Consider the following 19,637-nt stretch of genomic DNA (forward strand, 5'->3'; position numbering starts at 1 on the left):
ATGCCTGAAGTTATTTTGGTCATTTGTGATTAATTCTGAAAACGTTCTTTTCAAGACAGAACCTCGTGGCTTTGGCAGTTACTGCAAGAGTCCTATTGATTTACCCTTACAGTGGAAAATGATGCCTATTGAATGCTCTTCCATCTTTCCATGAGGGAATGGAATTGTTAGGCAGGAAGTTAGGTATGAGTTTATGTGTGTGTGACAAAGGCCTCCAGAGAAGACTTCTACATCCAGCATATGCACCTACATCTCAAAGTTATCCCGATAATGCTTCAGGGGCAGCCCAGTGTTCGCATCCTGCCCTGCCCCCTTCTACCTGATAACCTGCCAGGCGGAGATCCCTGCCCCTTCTGCCTGACAAATCTTCCACAAACTCCCAGATGCAGCCCAGTATCTGCATTTCAAACACCCTGCTCTGGATCCCCATTCTCTAGGGGGTCCTGCTCACCCTTCCTCTGAACCCAGGATGGCGCCAGCTAGGCTTCCTCCTGTCTGATACCTTCAAGGAAAAACTCAGATAGGAGCTTCTTAGTATTTACAGCCATAAAATCCTTTGTTTCAGGAGGAGATGTGTGAAGAAAGAGACCCATCTCCTTAAACACCCCCCCTCCCCCCCCCAACCAGACCGCTCGCTCAGCCCTCTGCCTCTCTGCTGAGCTGCCTGCCTGGCCTGGTCAGGTGTAATCTCTCCACTCAATCATGTAACCTCGCTCCTCCCCCCCCCCCACCCAGTCTCTCAGGCTCTATCTGGAGGGGTGCCCATCCATCCTACGGATGTCCCTTCCCTAATAAACCTTGCTATTTTACCTCCCACTACTCTGTCTCACGCCTGAATTCTTTCTTGCGGGAAGACAAGAACTCTGCAATTTCTCCTGTAACAGAATGACATTAACCTAAAGACTTGGAGGCATTCAACAAAAAACAAACGAACAAAAATACCCTGAATATCCTTTTGGTTCTTTGGGAAACTAATTTGGAAGAGGATCAGAATTAGACTGATTGGGATTTGTTGTAACAAATGGCCCTTTAAAAAAAAGTTCATTTTTGCTTATTTATTTGAAAGGGAGAGTGACAAGAGAGGGAGGGAGATAGGAACAGAGAGATCTTTCAGCCATTGGTTCATTCCCCAAATTCCACAATGGCAGGGCTGGGGAAGGCTGAAGCCAGGAGCCAGGAATTTCACCATGGTCTCCCACATGGTTGGCAGGAACTCAAGTACTTGAGCCATCCTCTGCTGCCTACAAGCTCATGAGCAGGAAGCTGGACTGGAAGCAGAGGTAGGACTTGAACTCAGGCACTCCAACATGGATGCATGCATCCCAAGGGACAGTTTAACCTACTGTGCCACAATGCCCAACCCATAAAAATCATCTTAGAAAGGGGTTCTTAGTTTTCCTTTTTAAAAATTCATATATTAGGAGGATTGAGTCAACTGAGCCAAGTACAAAACCTCAAACAACAGAGGCTTAAATAGGGCATTTCTCTCTCCTGTTAGAAGGGCTTCAACCATCTTAACTGCATTAGGTAGCAGGAAGAAGCAAGTAAGGAAAGACTAAAGCACCAAAGGCTACTTAGGAAGCCTTCCCAGAAGTCCCCGCACAGTGTTCACAGCTTCCTGGCCAGGCTGCCAGGACCTTGTCCAATGTCTAAGATGCAAGGGAGGCTGGGAAATGTGACCTTTGAGTTGGAGAGCTGACTGCCTGAAATAAAACAAAGTTTCTGTTTCTAGGACGAACACACACTGGGAGGTAATTAGTGACTCTAAGCACACAGAGTCTTAATTAGATGCTTAACTGCAAACATATTTTAACTTCCCTTCTAACAAGAAGACCCTTTAAAAAATTACATCCATTTTCATAAACTGGTTCAACAAAGTAAAAACTCAGAGAAACATGAGCTTATGCTGAAAACAATAAAATGAATGTGAAGCTATAAAAAGATTTACGGACTTATAGACATAGACTCAAGGGCGACAGACTCAATGTCTTCCATCTAAAGCCGGGAACATCCCATTCAGTACTTTTACTGAACGTTGTACTAGAAGTCATAGCTAGTGTAGTAAGGCAAGAGAAACAAAAGGTATAGACAGGAAAGAAAGGAAAGCATATAAACAAATCACATCATCACAAATTTAGAAAATTCCCTAGAAATCCACAGAAAAACTATAAGAAAAAAATGAAGCAAAACTGCGAGAAGTAATGGCAATACACTAAAATTGATTGTATTTGTATATACTTGTTAGTTATTTGTTGTTACAAACAACTGGGAAAAGTTATAAAAACAATTTAATTTATAAATCTTCAAAAAAACAGAATTACTTACGAATACATTAAATGAAAGATGTACAAGGCCTATATGTTGAAAATTTTAAAACTCCAAAGGGGAATTTTTTAAAAGATTTATTTATTTATTAGAAAGAGTTACACAGAGAGAGGAGAGGCAGAGAGAGAGAGAGAGAGAGAGAGAGGTCCTCCATCTGGCTGGTCCACTCCCCAATTGACCACAATGGCCAGAGCTGAGCCGATCCAAAGCCAGGAGCCAGGAGATTCCTCCAGGTCTCCCACATGGGTGCAGGGGTCCAAGGACTTGGGTCATCCTCCATTGTTCTCCCAGGCCATAGCAGAGAGCCGGATCAGAAGCGGAGCAGCCAGGACTCGAACTGGCACTGCAGGTGGCAGTCTTTACCCGCTACACCACGCGCTGGTCCCAAAGGGGAATTAAAGAGCTAAATACAAGTCAACATACAGACATACCATGTTCATGGACTGAAGACTCAATATTGTTAAAATGGCTGTATTAACTTTCAATTACTGAGCAACAAATTAACTAAAACTCAGGAGTTTAACACAATAACCATTTACTATCCACACAGTTTCTGTGAGTTAAGCATTGGGGAGTAGTTTAGTGGAATGGCTAGGTTCAAGGTCTTTCATGAAGCTGCAGTCAAGATGCCAGCATTCATCTGAAGACCTGTCTGGGGCTGGAGGATAAGCTTCTAGAGAGGCTCAAAATCATACTTGGAAAATTGGTGCTGATCCTTGGGCAGGAGGCCACAGTTCCTGGCCATGTGGACCTCTCCACAGGGTAGCTTCCCCAAGTGCAAATGATCCAAAAAGGAGCAAAACAGAAGCAGTTATGCCTTTTATGACTATGACCCACGCTTGGGAGTCATGCTGTCATTTTTTTGTAATATTCTATTCATTATAAGTGGATCACAAAAGACAGTCTATACTTCAGGGGAAGGAAGTAAATACCATCTCTTAAATTATAATGAATTAACCAAGATTTTAAAATTTTACTCTTTGAAAGATATCAAAAGGGAACAGAGAGCAAGGCCACAGACTGGTATAAAATTTTTATAAAACATGTCCAATAAATGGCTTATATAAAGAATTCTTTCGACTCAATTAGAAGACAAATAACTCAATGGAGAAAAATGGGTAAAAGATCTGAACAAGCACCTTACAAAAGAAGATAAGCAGGGCCGGCATTCTGGCATAGAGGATACAGCTACCACCTGCAACACGGTGGCATCCCACATGGGTGCTGGTGAGTCCTAGCTGCTGCAGTTTGAACCAGCCTCTGCTAATGGCCTGGGAAAAGCAGCAGAAGATGGCCCAAGTATTTGGATCCCTGTCACCCATATGGGAGAACTGGAAGAAGATTCTGGCTCCTGGCTTTGGCCTGGCCCAGCATGGGCCATCACAGCCATTTGGGGAGTAAATCAGTGGATGGAAAATCTCTGCCTCTATCTGTAACTCCAACTTTCAAAAAAAATAAATAAATCTTAAAAAAAAAAATAGAGGGGCCGGCACTGTGGCGTAGCGGGTAAAGCTGCTGTCTACAGTGCCGGCATCCCATATGGGTGACAGTTCAAGTCCCAGCTGCTCCACTTCTGGAACAGTTCTATGCTATGGCCTGGGAAAGCAATAGAAGCTGGCCCAAGTCCTTGGGCTTCTATCTGTGTGGGAGACCCGGAAGCACTTGTCTCCTGGCTTCAAACTGATGAAGCTCTGGCTGTTATGGCCAGCTGGAGAGTGAATTAGCGGATGGAAGACCTCTCTCTCTCTCTCTCTCTCTCTGCTTCTTCCTCTCTGTAACTCTGCCTTTCAAATAAAATAATTAAAAAAAAAAAAAAAAGACACGCAAGTGGACACTAAGCACATGAAATGATGTTTAACATTACCAATCACTGAAGAAATGCAAATCAAAACCAGAAGATTCCACTATACACCCACCAGAATGGCTAATGCTATGACTGACAATACCAAGTGTCTATAAGCATATGGAACAATGGGAACTCTCATGCATTCATGATGAAAATGCAAAATGGTACAGCTACTTTGTAAAATAAGATGGCAGTGCCCTTTAATATTAAACATACACTTATACAATCCAGCAACTGTATTCCTAGGGAAGTGAAAACACATGTCCACAAACTAATGTACACACAGATGTTCATAACAGTATCATTCACAGTAACCCAAACTTGGGAGCACCCACATGTATAGCAACTGGTGTGTGGATAAGCAAACTGCGGGGCAGCCGTATCACAGATATGCAACAATAAGGAATGAAAAATTAACAAAACATAGACAAATTTCAAAAACATCATGTTAAGTCAAAGAAATAAAAACACACAATATTGCCTTAAGTACATGAAATTCTAGAAAAAGGAAAGCTGTAGCATTATTAAGAAGACCTGTAGTTGGCAGTTGAGTCTGGGGACAGAGAGCAAAGGGACAGAAACTTTTCAGGGCAAAGGGACTGTTTTCCATCTTGACCTTAGTGGTGGATACATAAGTGTACACAACCATCAAAACTGAACACAATGTATACCTAAAAACTGTTGAATTCTATTGCATGTAAACAGCATCTTAATAAACAACAAAAAGAGAAAAAAAAAATTTTTTTTTTATTTTTGACAGGCAGAGTGGACAGTGAGAGAGAGAGACAGAGAGAAAGGTCTTCCTTTGCCGTTGGTTCACCCTCCAATGGCCGCCGCGGCCGGCGCGCTGTGGCCGGCGCACCGCACTGATCCGATGGCAGGAGCCAGGAGCCAGGTGCTTTTTCTGGTCTCCCATGGGGTGCAGGGCCCAAGCACCTGGGCCATCCTCCACTGCACTCCCTGGCCACAGCAGAGAGCTGGCCTGGAAGAGGGGCAACCGGGACAGAATCCGGCGCCCCGACCGGGACTAGAACCCGGTGTGCCGGCGCCGCTAGGCGGAGGATTAGCCTAGTGAGCCGCGGCGCTGGCCAAGAGAAAAAAATTTTAAGAAATTGAATGTGAAGATCAAGAAAGATCTAGAAATTTATCAAAACATATATCTTAGGCTGGTGCCGCGGCTCAGTAGGCTAATCTTCCGCCTTGCGGCGCCGGCACACCAGGTTCTAGTCCCGGTCGGGGCACCGGATTCTGGCCCAGTTGCCCCTCTTCCAGGCCAGCTCTCTGCTGTGGTCCGGGAGTGCAGTGGAGGATGGCCCAAGTCCTTGGGCCCTGCACCCCATGGGAGACCAGCAGAAGCACCTGGCTCCTGCCTTCAGATAGGTGCGTTGTGCGGGCCGTAGCGCGCCGGCTGCGGCGGCCATTGGAGGGTGAACCAACGGCAAAGGAAGACCTTTCTCTCTGTCTCTCTCTCTCACTGTCCACTCTGCCTGTCAAAAAAAAAAAAATCTTAAATTTCATAAAACAGATGGGATTTTAGCAGAACAAAAAATATCTTTTAACCACAAAAATCTTCTGACACCCTGAAAGTAAATGTTCCCAGCTAGTATCATAAACACGGGAAGACTTTTGATAAAAAAGCTATGCTGTTATTTACAATAAATGAGTTAAAATAGCCATTATGGATTTTACCACAGTCCTTTCCCAGAGGTTAACATCAAAATAGAAGAGAAATACCAACACTCTCTGCCTCAAAGCGGAAGGAACATTGGGCACTGCTATTTTGAAAAAAGCAGCTAACAGTTTGAAGAGATAATCAGAACTGATTTAAGACCTCCAGTCTCTTCTAGGAAGACCCTATGGGAAAGTGCTCTCCCCACCCCTGACTAGATAATCTACCATAATCTCTGCAGGGCGAAAGCCTGGGGGTTTCTGGGAAACTTCCTTATCTCCTCTTGTTTCTTTCCCAAGCAACAGTGCGAAACCAGCCTGATCTATCTTAAATTTCCCCTGTCATTCTCTCTAAGTGACTTGTTATCTCAGGTTTTCCTATATGACAATGTGAGAAATGCTAAGAGGGGGAGTCTGCCAAAGGTGGGAACGTGAGCTGCATCTGGAATCCAGTGTAGGGAGAGAAGCAGCTCATTGTCTTGCTGACCTTAGAAGACAAAGCACAGCTACAGTCCAGGTTCTCCACAGCAGAAGCAAACAGGCTGCCAACAAGACCACGTTTTCTTGGAGACTGGGCAGCCCACAGAAGGCTGAAGAAAGGTGCTGGTTATGTCTTTCAGTGTCTTTGGGTACTTCAAAAACTTCTTCACATCCAAGACTGCCTTCCACAATTGTGTCTCCTTTAGTGATGAATGGGGAAGCATTTTAGTGATGTGGGTGAGGGAAAAGCTAGAGACAGCTTTGTATGTAACCATCTTGTGATTGGAACAGCCTTGGATGAGGGTCTTGAGATAACGCAGTGGAAGCACTGGACTCACCAGACTGGATGCAGAACACCTGGCCTTTGTCCTGGCTCCACTCCTCATCAGATACACAATGCGCACATCAGCACCCCCACCTCTACAGTGGGAAGTCTAGCTGCTCCACCACTAGAGAGAGCATGTCAAGAGCCTAGTAAGGCAACACACACTGAAGGCATCCTGACAATCATGTAATACTACAGATTTAAAAAAATAACAATAATGGTGTGGCCAGTGTTGTGACGTAGTGGGTGGAGCCGCCACCCACAGTGCCAGCATCCCGTACGCGCATCAGTGCTTATCTGGCTGCTCCACCTCCAATCCAGCTCCCTGCTAATGGCCTGGGAAAATAATGGAAGATGGTCCAAGTGTTTGGGCCCCTGTCACCCATGTGGAGACCTGGAAGAAGCTCCTGGCTTTGTGGCCATTCTCTTTCTATATATACAACTCTCATTTTCAAATAAATAAATACTAAAAAAAAATAATGGCTTGCATAGTTGGGTCCCTCTTACCCAAATGGGAGACCTGGATTGAGTTTCTGGCTGCTTCAGACAGTTCAGGTCATTGCTGGTACTTGGAGAGGGATCCAGGGGATGGGAGCTTTCTCTGTCTCTGCTTACTCAAAACTAAACTCAATAATTATTTATAGATTATATATCAAATATCAGACACTGTAAGATTATAAAGAGTAACTTAGAATTCCTAAAGAGAAGGACACGGTTCTCCTACAACTCAGTAGTAAAAATAATGATAATAATAATAACCTGATTTAAAAATAGGCTAGGATTTGAATAGATGTTTTTTCAAAGAAGACACACCAATGGCCAAGAGGTACATGAAAAATACTCACCACCACTAACCATCAAGGAAATCAGATTAAAACCACAATCAAACTGCATCTCACACTTTTTAGGATGGTTATGATTAAACAACACAATCAAAAGACAAGTGTTGGTGAGGATGTGCAAAAACTGGAACCCATGTGTATTGTTGGTGGAAATGCACTGGTGCAGTTGCTATGGAAACAGTTTGGCAGGTCCTCAAAAATTTACAAATAGAACTCCCACATGATCCAGCAATCCCATTTCTGGGTATATATCTAGAAAAATTGAAATCAGGTTCTCAAAGAGACATTAGCATTCTCACATTCACTGCCGCAATAGTCACAATAGCCAAGATACGGAAATAATGTAAGCGCCCATCAACAAATGAACAGAAACAAAATTCGACATATGTCATATGAGCATTCAGCCTTCAAAATGAAAGACGCTGGGGCTGGCATCCCATATGGGCACCAGTTTGAGACCTGGGTGGCTCCACTTCTGATCCAGCTCTCTGCTATGGCCTGGGAAAGCAGTGGAAGATGACCCAAGTGCTTGAACCCCTGCACCCACATAGGAGATCCAGAAGAAGCTCGAGCCCCCTGGCTTTGGCCTGGGCTGGCCCAGCCCAAGCTATTGTGGCCATCTTAGGGAGTGAGCCAGCTGATGGAAGATTAAGTTTTTCTCTCTCTGCCTCTCTTCCTCTCTCTGTAAAACTCTGACTTTCAAATAAATAAATAAATGTTTTAAAAAAGAAAGACATTCTACAATATGTAACAACACAAATGAACCATGAGCACCTTCCGCTAAATGTGATAAGGCAGTCATAAAAAAGTACATAGTTCATGACTCCACCAACTTGAGGAATCCACAGGAGCAGAATTCACAGACCCAGAGAGTGGAATGGTGCCGGGCAGGGGCCAGGGGAAGCGGGGGAGGGAGCTGCAACTCAATGGCCTAACACTCAGTGACGGAGGAGAGAGGCTCTTAGATCCCATGGACAACACTATACCTCTATCGACAACAATGCACTGAGAAGTTTGTTAGGAGGGTAGGTCTCACTAAGTATCCTTATTGCAGTGAACACTACACAGCAGAGAAAGGAAGACCGATGACTTCGATGATTTAGAACACGCATAAATGGTAGTAAGCTTGTGTTGCAAGAAGGGACATAATATGAAGGAGCTGCACGTGGTTATGCAAAGCCACCTTGTAAAGGGCACAGACGCCAAGGCTATCCGCCTTATATTTGAATTCTGCCTAGACTTCTTAGCAGCTCGTGCAAATTACTTAACTTCTCTGTGCCTCGCCGTCTTCATTTACAAACTGGGATAATATTTCCTCTATTAAGAAAATATCTGTAAAGTGCTGAGAAAAGAGCAATAGCAGCTTTCTCTGGTTCTTCCCAATTCCAGCAGCTGTAACAGGACTCACTTCTTGTTCACATTACTTGTTGTCTGTGGTCTTATACCACGTGTCCTCTTCCTTCCAGGGTCTGGAGGAGCTGCCCCTCTCCGGCCCAGGCTTGTCTCAGGGCAAGGGGAACGGAGCAATGGTGGAACCACACAGTGGCTCAGAGAGCTACTCCTGCGTGCAGAATTTGTCACGTCTTTTCAGTGGCTCATGTTAAGTTACAGAACAAAGTCTCATGTGAACAGCAGGGAGGAGGGCAGGTAGACAGGGACGGAAAGTATTTTGAGGAAATGTAGCTGAGTAAACAAAAATATTTGAACAACTAATATAATCTCCCACAAGTGCCGGTTCACCATGGGAACTGTGTGTTTGCGAAAGAAAAAAGACACTGCATGATGGCTAGGATAATAATAATGGGCTAGGATGAGACATGTGGGGAGTGAGAAACGTCTGGTGTTGCTGACACACAGGGGAAAAGTGCTACGCGAGGATGTCGAATTTGGAAAGGCTTTAAGAGAAGGCGCGCTTTTTATCTATAGGTAAAAGAAAAATTGGGAAATAAAAAATGTATAGCTGTATTTAAAAGGTACTTCTGTGAAGTCACTTTTATCAGGACACTGGCATAATTTCATTTCTTCTCCCTAAGCACTTAAAAAAATCACACATCTACCAGTTGCTACCTCCCTGGATCACACCTTCTGGTAAGACAGCCCTGGTCAGCCCTGGCTGCACAGGAGTTGCCACAAGGCAGAGTTTGGACGGTTTCTTCCACTCAGTCCAGATGACTTGAGCATGGGACAGCAGACAGGGAGGAGAAGGAGGGAGGGAGGACAAAGTGGGGGACAGAGTGCATGAATCAATCAGTAATAATGTGAGGGTCATGCGTGACGTGCATTGCACCAGTACACACTCAGATCAGTGCTGGAAGAATGATTGTGCCTTTAACCATAAAAGAGTGAAAGCGCTCTCTCTACACGGGTGTTCCCTAAAGATCGACTGGTCACCTTCTACTTGTGCACATGGTCCCTACAGGCCGACCAACCTCATGGCGTTAACCATTCTCGATTTCTTATAGCTTCTGCTCTCACTTACAGTGAGCTGCTACACAATAACCCACCTCCCTAAAGTAACTGGAAGCCTTGAGCAACTCGTGAGTTATCTGAGCTGCCATAGTGCCCCCACCCCGGGTCCATCTGGCGAAGACATCTAGGAAAGTAAAGGAGAAATGGCAAAAAGGGAAGTAGGAAGAGAAGAGTGAGATGCGCATGAGCAGGCAGGCATGGAGGGCTCCACACCACAGGACCACCCGCCCCGGAAGCAGGTCACAGCCCCAAAACTGACTCTTCACAGTCCTCCAGGGTGATCTGTTTCCATCTTTAGAACCAATGTGGACAGGAGAGACAAAGGCAAATCACAGCCCACAAACGAGCCGCCCAGTTCCCCACAGACACGCGTTTTCCTCCGCCCTTCCTGTGACTTAGAACGCGACTTCTGTATCTGACACCATCACAAGTGTTTTGGTTTGAAAATCTTTAAAGATGCCCAATGCCACAACAAGTAATCTGGACTCAGCCCACATTCAACGTCCTACATAGTTTGCTGCCAGCCTACTTTTCTAATCTCATTACTGGGTAGAACCGATTTGTTTTCACGTTAAGGCTGCTTGATCAGGTCATGTTCTGAGTCCAATGCTCTGCACAGAAGTCACATGTGCAGGAGATGTCACAGTGCAGGGTCCTGTTAAAGGGAAAAAATCCTGCATCTGAGAAATACAGGCCGGTCTGTGAATTTGCTCTTAAAGATCTTGAAAGAGGATAAAAAAAAGAGGTAAATCTGTGAATCATAATAAAACAGAAATGTGACAAAAGCAGGCTCTTCCTGCTTCAAACATGCCAGGATCGGATCGGGCCTGGGCCCCCGCTTTTGAGAACTAGGGTACACCTGGGGCAATGACTCACTACTATGATTCATTCAACTGCAGAAAATGAAGAAGTGCTGGGACACTGCAGAACCACATAAAGAATTCAAACAGAGTTCAGTAAGTAAGTGATGCTTTCTTTAAGGAAATTAAAGTATTCATTTATAACAAGACCACACGGTCATGAATATATGGAATGGCCTCAAGTTCTGAAGCTCTTCCACAGAAGACATTAAGAACAGTTGAACACAGGGGTGTTGATATAGTAGAAGCATCCTAAAACCTGAAGGAACTTGCTTAAACTGGAATGTTTCACTTGACTAGCACAGTCAAGCCTTCCAGTTACAACTGTACAACCTTTCGTGGACACTGGCAGATTTGAGGTATTAAATGTTGTCAGATCTGTCACGGGAGGAAGACCACACAGGAACATTTCCCAGCGACATGTGTGACCAGCGTGAGGAATCTTTAAGTACAACTGGGTGTCCTCACCCCTCCTGGGCAGCCGCAGGGGTCTGTCAGAGCTCACCACATGGAACTGAAGAAGAGGCTGTTCTAGGCCAACAAGGTCATCACTGCTCCCAGGAGACTAAAAACGTTGTTTTCCCTTAACCAGGGAAATAACTGAGCCCTCGCTCTTCCCTGTACCATCAGTGAAGATGCGAAGCGGGCTCCTACCCAATGAAGTACAACAGTGATGGAATGTATCAGCCTTTTCTTTTAATCAGATTTTAAAAAATTAAGTATTCAGAGACATCTGATACAATGAGAGAAAAACCAGCCTCAGAGAAGTGAGTCAACCAACAACTAAATAAAACAAGTATAGGAGAGAGCTGGCAGTGTTCCAGAAAAGCATGAGTCAAGAGTTTGGTCTCTATGACAACAGATGACAAATGACTAATGTTTTACCCAAATATCTTTTTTAAATAAATCTCTTTCTCTTGAAAAAGACTGTAACTGCCAAATTGAAATAAAATCACTTCCCTAAGGCAGACAACATGTTAGGTGAACTACTGGCTTCAATACTAAAAAGGTGAAATCTCACCAACAGGTCTTATAAAATTGCCCCAAAACACTGAACATATCTGTGCATTTCTTTTTGGAGGTAAAACTGGTTTTTTTTTTTTAGCATTTTATTTTATATAAAGCAAAAAAAGGGAAGTCACTTGATTGATAGAGGAAGAGAAGTCATGTTGAGAAAGAGACATCTGGAATTTGTGAACTCACATTTGTGTATCTCAGATGCTGAACAGTCAGGGGTGTGTAAACAAGTGCTCAAAAATAATTCTAATGTCCTTCCTGGCAATATTCATTTATAAAGTACATCATATTATATTATGAAACATTTCTCATGAAAATAGATTTTTCTAGACAGATTTAAAAAGAAAATATTCATTGAGTTCAAAACAAGCACTAACAACATTTACAGTATAGCAGGAAGGAAAACTCACTAGGATTATCCTTGACAACAATCATTTTATTTTATTTTTGAAGATTTATTTATTTATTTGAAAGGCAGAGAGAAACAGAAAGAGAGTGATCTTCCATCTACTGGTTCACTTCCCAGATGCCTGCAACAGCCAAGTCTGGGCCAAGCTGAAGTCAGGAGCCAGGAGCTTCTTCCTGGTCCCCCACATGGGTGGCAGGGGTCCAGGTACCTGGGCCATCTTCTGCTGTTTTCCCAAGCACATGAGCAGGAAGTTGGAACAGAAGTAGAGGAGGGGCTGGTATTGTGACGTAGCAGGTTAAGCTACTGCTTACGGTGCTGGCATCTCCAAGGAGCTCCAGTTTGAATCCCAGCTGCTCCACTTCTATCCAGCTCCCTGCCAATGCATCTCCCAAGTGCGAGATCAGGATGGGAGTTCCTGGCTCCTGGCTTTGGCCTGCCCCAGTCCCAGCTGCTGTGGCTATTTGGGGAGTGAACCAGTAGATAGAGAATAAATATTTCTCTCTCTCTCTCTCTCTCTCCTCTCTCTCTCTCCCTCCCTCCTTCCATCCCTCCCTCTTTTGCTCTCCCCCCCCCCCTGTAATTCTATCTTTCAAATAAATAAGTAAATCTTAGAAATAAGAAGTAGAGGAGCTAGAACTCAGAGAGCTAACTGAAATGCCAGCTGGCATTGCAAGGGGTGGCTTAACCGGCGGCACCACAATGCTGGCCTCAATAGCAATCCTTTTAAATAAACATGGCCGGTGTCATCTAATTATGGTGGTAATAAGAACAAAGTTAATATGAGGATATATCCGATTTTTGATCATAGTAGGTCAGTGACTTCAACTGAATCAGTTATTGTACAAGGGGAAAATTTAGTTGTCTCAGAAGCATTTATTACTAGCAGAATCCTTGAAATACTAAATTGTCTTGGAATTATATTCCAAGCAGTACATAAATCTAGTCATCCTTCTGAAACAAGCTATATTTTTCATTTTAAAAATTCTTTAAGCTTACTGTTCCTTTTAAAAACGGAAAATGGCCACCACACTACTGTTAGATAGTGTGCTAGAGCAGACTGTGCTCACAACATGTGTATTTTAGATTTTTAAAAAACTGTGGGGGTGAGGGGCAGTGCAGTGGCGAACCGGGTAAAGCTGCCACCCACAGTGCCGGCATCCCATATGGGTGCCAGTTCGAGTCCCAGCTGCTCCACTTCGGATCCAGCTCTCTGCTATGACCTGGGAAAGCAGTAGAAGATGGCCCAACTCCTTGGGCCCCTGCACCCGCGTGGGAGACCCGGAAGAAGCTCCTGGCCTCTGGTTTCGGATCAGCGCAGCTCCAGCTGTTGCGGCCATCTGCCTCTCCTCTCTCTAACTCTGACTTTCAGATAAATAAATAAATTATGTGTGTTTGTTCTGGCCCCAGCTCCCGATTCCAGTTTCCTGCAATGTGGCTCCTGAGAACAGAGGACATGGCTCAGGCATCTGGGCTCCTGCTGCCCATGAGGAAGACCTGGATTGAGTCCCCAGCTCCCAGTGCCAGCCCAGCTCAGTCCTTGCTGTCGCAAGCATAGGGGAGTGAACCAGTGGACAGAATTCTCTCCCTCACCCCGCCTCTCAAGGAGATTACAAAGACACGAAAAATGGATCCTCCAGTTCTTCAGCACCAAATGTCTCCAAATCAAACTTTCTGAGGGGACAGTGAGCACTTAATCTACAGCCAGGATTCCAAAACACAGAAGAAAGAAAGGAATATTCCAAAACACATAAGCACATGGCGAGTGATTGAAGAAGGGTACGGCTACCGAGAGGAAATGAAACAGCAGTAAACCAACACAAAGAAACAGCGCACACTGAGGCTCCTCTCGAACCCCGAACAGTTCAGGGAGATATCCACTAAGGACCCGCAGTCGTCACCGCTGAGGCAGATAAAACACGAAGGGAGAAACAGTGAATCTTCAAGCAAGTCTCACTCACTGTCAAAGCCCTGAGTTCTCAATTTGTTGTCTGCAGGCTAATTAGGGCACTGTCAAACTGGCAGTTGTGGCGGGGATGAGATGATGGGCGGGGTGCGGTGCCTGGCAGCTGTGCCCAGAGAGTCTGACTCCAGCATGTCCTGAAGCCAGCCCAAGCCTTATGAACACTAGCTGGCACAGGTGCTTTGAAGGCCTCCTAGCGGGGTCCAGCTCTGTGGTCCTGGATAGATGAGAAAATGTTTAGGGAAGGAAAAACACAGTGACTTCAAGCCCCAGGATTTTGGCTGACAGCACAACAGCTGTGGGGAATGAAGTTGGTTCAAGTTTAATACGACGAGGAAACACAGAAAAGGAATAACAGCTTAAAGGAAGTAGGGAGGTAAGCAGGTTTAAAGAATTACATAAATGACCTAAAATACCAGTCATTCCCTCTATCCTCCCCTCCTCCCCAAAAAAAGATAAGCAGTGATAACTTACTTAAAACATCTGCAGTGGAATGCAGTCATCTCCAAATTATTTTGCACTGGTATTACACTCATTACTATGAATCCACCTTATAAATTCCTTAGTCTTTTCCAAGAAAGAAATTAAAACTATTCTCCATACACACTAGTTACACATTTATTTTTATACCTCTGGGGTTTTAAATTCAAACCATGGATGAAGGACAAAACCCAACTTCATGCTCTCAACATATTTAAAATACTTCTATAGAGTTCGGTTAGGACGAATGCTTATCATTAAAGTGAGCTAAAGTCACACGGCAATGGGAGCAAGGAAGAAATTCTAGCACACAGGAGCAGGGGTGTTTGGTGCAGGCGCTAAGTTGCACTCAGGACACCTGCGTCCCATACTGGAGTACCTGGCTTGAATCTCAGCTCCTTCACCTTGGATTCAGCTCCCTGCTAATGGCACCCAGGGGAGTGGCAGATGATGGCTCAAGTACTGGAGTCCCTGACACCCACACAGGAGATCCGGGTGGGGCTCCTGGCTCCGACCTGACCCAGCTGTTGTGGGCATTTGGGGAGTGAATGCGCATGTGAGATCTCTTTCTCTCTCTCTCTCTGAATCTCTCTGCCTTTCAAATAAAATGAAAACAAATAACTTTTTTAAAATTAGGAGCCAGGTGTACTCCCTGCTTCCCAGCCTGGCCACAGACACCATGAGTCTTCGGTCAGCTCCAATGCACCTGACTTTTCAGTCAGCCTTATTTTTTTCCCTTGCATGACAATATGTCTCTACAAAACATGGAGAACATCTCAATATTTTTAGTAAGTCTAACTTCTCCATTTTCTGTCATTCCCCCCCTTTGCTATGAATTAGACCATTCATGTAACAGCACTGACAAAAAACTTAGCTAAAACTTTCACCCAAGTTACTTTGAAAACAGAGACCAACAAGCGTCCGCCAGCCTGTTTTCATCACCACCTAAGCAAACAGTGGTGAGCCACACCTGACTTGGTTAAGAGACAGCTGAAAGCAGGACAACCCACAGCTCAATCTGACATTTTTCCTTTTTTTTTTTTTTTTCAGAAGAGAGAGGGGACCGAAGGAAAGAAGGAATGACACTTACAAGTCCACTTATGGCTACAATCCAGATGTAGGAACCAGAGGTGAAAAGCTATAAAAGAAAAAAGAAAGGCAACTAAAAATGAAATTCAACTGTTAGTCACAGCACATTTATTTGACATAACTATAGTCACTTAGTATTAATGATATATGTCATAATATAGATAAGCACATAGAAAATTAATAGATATCAATTCTGTTATTTAAAGGAAAATAATTTTTTTATGCCAAGATTTGATTTTCTATAGCCTAAAACAGATCAGCTGAATCTGGCCACTTCCATGTAAAGAAAAATAATTAAAATTCAAGAACATTCTTATTTTCAATAGGTATTAATTAACTTCAGTAAGATACACACATTAGGAAATTATTAGAATTAACGACATACAACACAGGTAGTCACCATCCCATGTTCGGTGTTAGGTAATGACAGAAGATACTTGCTTACATAATCTTATTTTGATTTCCTATCACTGTGACCCTAACTTCTATGGGAAGAACTCTACCTACACACACAGGCTCATGTCTGAGGGTCCCTCTCTTAAATGTTGATTATTCTCATTCTGATGCACCCAAAGAAAAGCAAACTAAGCAACAATACAAACCAAATCAATGGCAAAAGTAATTAAGAGTTAGGTCTCACGAAATCTCTCCCTTTGGTTCCCAAATCATTTATATCTGAGAGTTGTGCTCAGAATTAAAAAAAAAAGTACTAGGGCATTTCAAAGTGTTCCTGCAAGAGAGAAAGGACGTCTGCCTTGTGTTCACTTCTAGACCTTCAGAACGAGAGCGTGAAGTGGTCTGATCGCGGAGGAAGAAGCAGGATGCGCAAGCAGGAGAGGCCGGGTTCACTGCTGACACCGCACCAGACGAAAACCTCAAAGTCTGGCACTTACTCAGGACACAAGGCGAGAAGACACACAGGAAGGGCAGGACAGGGCAAAGGGCAGGTGCAAAGGAGGCTGCAGGCTCTGCTCCAGTGCCTGCTCACCTGGTAGAGGGCACCAGCTGCCACCCTCAATGCAGTCTCTGATCTAGCACTGATGCTTGTTCAGTGTAACTGACTCTTATACCTACATTTTGCTGTAGTTCTCTTCTAAAAACAGAACCTGTGAGGTAGGTATTAAGGTGCAGCAGTTCAAAGATGCTGTTCACAACGCCAGGATCCTATGTTGGAGCACTGGTTCCAATTGTGGCCACGCTGCTGCTGCTTCCTTCTCTTCTTTTTCCTGCTCCTCTTTTTCTTCCTCCTCCTGCTCTTCTTATTCCTCCTCCTCTTCTTCCTCTTCCTCTCCTTCTTTTTATTTTAAGACTTATTTATTTATTTGAAAGTTAGAGTTAGAGGACACAGAGAAAGAGAGAGATCTTTTATCTGCTGGTTCACTCCCCAAATGGCTGCAATGGCTAGCTGGGCCAAGCCAAAGCCAGGAGCCTGGGGCTTCTTCTGGGTCTGCCATGTGGGTGCAGGGGCCCAAGGAGTTGGGCCATCTTCTACTGCATTAGCAGGGAGCTGGATTGGAAACGGAGCAGCCAGGACTGGAGCCGGTGCCCATTTGGGATGCTGACACGGCAGACAGCAGCTTAACTGGCTTAGCCACAACACCAGGCCCGACTCCAGCTTCTTCCGATTCAGCTTCTTGCTAATGTGCCTGGGAAGACAGCAGATAACGAACCCAGTACTGGGTTCCTGCCAGTCATGTGGACGACCCAGATGGAGTTCCTGGCTTCTGGCTTCAATCTGGCTCAACCCCAGTGCTTGCAGGCATTTGGGGAGTGAGCAAAAAGCGGCAGTGGATGGAAGACATTTGTGTTTCTCCCTCTCCCAGTCACTCTGCCTTTCAAATGAATGAACGGATGAATGAATCTTCTTTAAAAAATTAAAGGAAAAAACCCAAAAGAACCAATAATAAGCCAGCTAATAACACTTTGAATGTGCTAGGGAACTGCTTTCAAAACTTTTCAGGGGGCCGGTGCCTTGGCTCACTAGGCTAATCCTCGGCCTGCGGCGCTGGCATCCCGGGTTCTAGTCCCGGTTGCCCCTCTTCCTGTCCAGCTCTCTGCTATGGCCCAGGTCCGTGGGCCCTGCACCCCATGGGAGACCAGGAGAAGCACCTGGCTCCTGCCTTCGGATCAGCGCAGTGCGCCGGCCGCAGCGCACTGGCCACGGCGGCCATTGGAGGGTGAACCAACGGCAAAAGGAAGACCTTTCTCTCTGTCTCTCTCTCTCTCACTGTCCACTCTGCCTGTCAAAAAAAAAAAAAAAAAAAAAAAAAAGCAACTTTTCAGGGGCCGGTGCTGTGGCGTAGTGGGTAAAACTGCTGCCTGCTGTGCCAGCATTCCCATGTGGGCATCGGTTTGGGTCCCAGTTGCTCCACTTCCAATCCGGCTCTCTGCTATGGCCTGGGGCAGCAGTAGAAGATGGCCCAAGTCCTTGGGCCCCTGTACGCACGTGGGAGACCTGGAAGAAGCCCCCAATTCCTGGCTTGGGACCGGCCCAGTTCTGGCCATTGCAGCCATCTGGAGAGTGAACCAGCGGATGGAAGACCTCCCCCCAACCCTGCCTCTCTGTAACTGCCTTTCAAATAAATAAATCTTAAAAAAAAAATTGACACCTTTTCAGACACTGAACTCACTGAATCCTCCTCACCTGACGAAGCCATTCTCACTCTCACCAACTCCACAGGCTGGACGGCCCTGGGGGCAGAGCGCCACAGCTCTTCTGAGCTGCTGTCTCACACCCACGTGGCAGAAGTATACCATTTTTTCAGCCAATTAAATGACTTGCTTTGAACTCTTAAGCCCCTCCTATTATTGCACGTTGGTCCCAGTTGTGTCCCCTCGCATTTGGACAGTGTGTGTGCTCTCTCTCACGCTGGGTTCCTTGAGAACAGGTGCCATCTCTCACAGGCCATCCCCTCCTCCAGAGCCTCCAGCGTAGGACATTCATTACAGGACTGGCTCTCAAGCCACCGGATACTTAAGTGACCCTTCACAAGTGCTCTGGCTTTTCTGACAACAACGGAAGTCTCATTCACCCACTCACTCATTCATTTATTCAACAAACGCCCCTGGTTGCAAGTAGCTGGGGTGGGGAAACAGAAAGGCACAGAAATACACGTGAAGGCCAGAGAGGAGGGAGGCAGCTGTCCTAGGAGGAAGGAGTCCAGTCACACAGGATGCAGGGCAGGGAGGGGCAGAGTAGACAGAGGACGAGAAGAAGAACCCTGGACACACCATTCATGCTGCGGCTTTGGATTTTTACTAAGGAGCCACCCGGGGTCCCCCTCTATTTCCTGATATCAACTGGACTTTACAAAGTTGCTGGAATGATATGAAAATGTTAGCAGTTTAAATTATTTTGAAAATGTATCTATGGCAGTTGCATGTGAGTTTCTGAGTTTCAGGTGGCCCAATAGGGTACTTCTCCTGGGAGCCATGTGCAATGCTGCAACAGTACTGCATGCAAATGCCCCTCTCTCCACTGAGCGCCCCCGTTAACAGATTAGACATACTATTTATGTTGTATTCACAAACTCAGAATAATCAGTGTCGGTAGTTAAAGACATAAATTATAAATAAGAGGAACCAACTGATTCAGATCATATTATCTGCTCAGATTATACTACATATCAATACTCCTTATAATGAACCTGAAAGTAGATGCTGTTTCCCCATTTGTAAAAGTGGAGGTTAAGAAAAGGTAAGTGACAAAGCAAATAATTACCAGGCCACGTCATTAAGCCAAAGTAGATTCTGGCTTCAAACACCTTCCACACGGAGTTCCTTCTGCATCATTAGAAAAAATGTTTTTCACCCTCAGAGATGCTAGGCAACTTCAGAGTTGAAAGGGAGCACACTCATAGCCAAATG

At 45.0% G+C, this 19,637-nt stretch overlaps 1 protein-coding gene across 6 annotated transcripts in view; it reads right to left on the reverse strand.

The window, feature by feature from the left end:
* UBAC2 (UBA domain containing 2) overlaps positions 1 to 19,637 on the reverse strand; it is a 191,713-nt gene that overhangs the window by 50,818 nt on the left and 121,258 nt on the right. For 4 of the 6 annotated variants that reach the window (XR_016212718.1, XM_008260139.5, XM_089303477.1 and 1 more), the window contains one exon: positions 15,772 to 15,819. The exons of 1 other annotated variant lie outside the window; for it this stretch is intronic. Coding sequence is in view for 3 of the 5 variants with exons in the window: in XM_008260139.5 (XP_008258361.3) it covers positions 15,772 to 15,819 (48 nt within the window). In the remaining 2 variants the exon portion in view is untranslated. Of the gene's footprint in view, positions 1 to 15,771; positions 15,820 to 19,637 lie in introns of those variants that run through there. One more of the 6 variants, XR_016212719.1, reaches the window with a different exon arrangement.

The sequence above is a fragment of the Oryctolagus cuniculus genome, chromosome 9, assembly GCF_051225735.1.
Source record: "Oryctolagus cuniculus isolate XC-2025 breed Fujian yellow rabbit chromosome 9, ASM5122573v1, whole genome shotgun sequence".
Lineage (NCBI taxonomy): Eukaryota > Metazoa > Chordata > Mammalia > Lagomorpha > Leporidae > Oryctolagus > Oryctolagus cuniculus.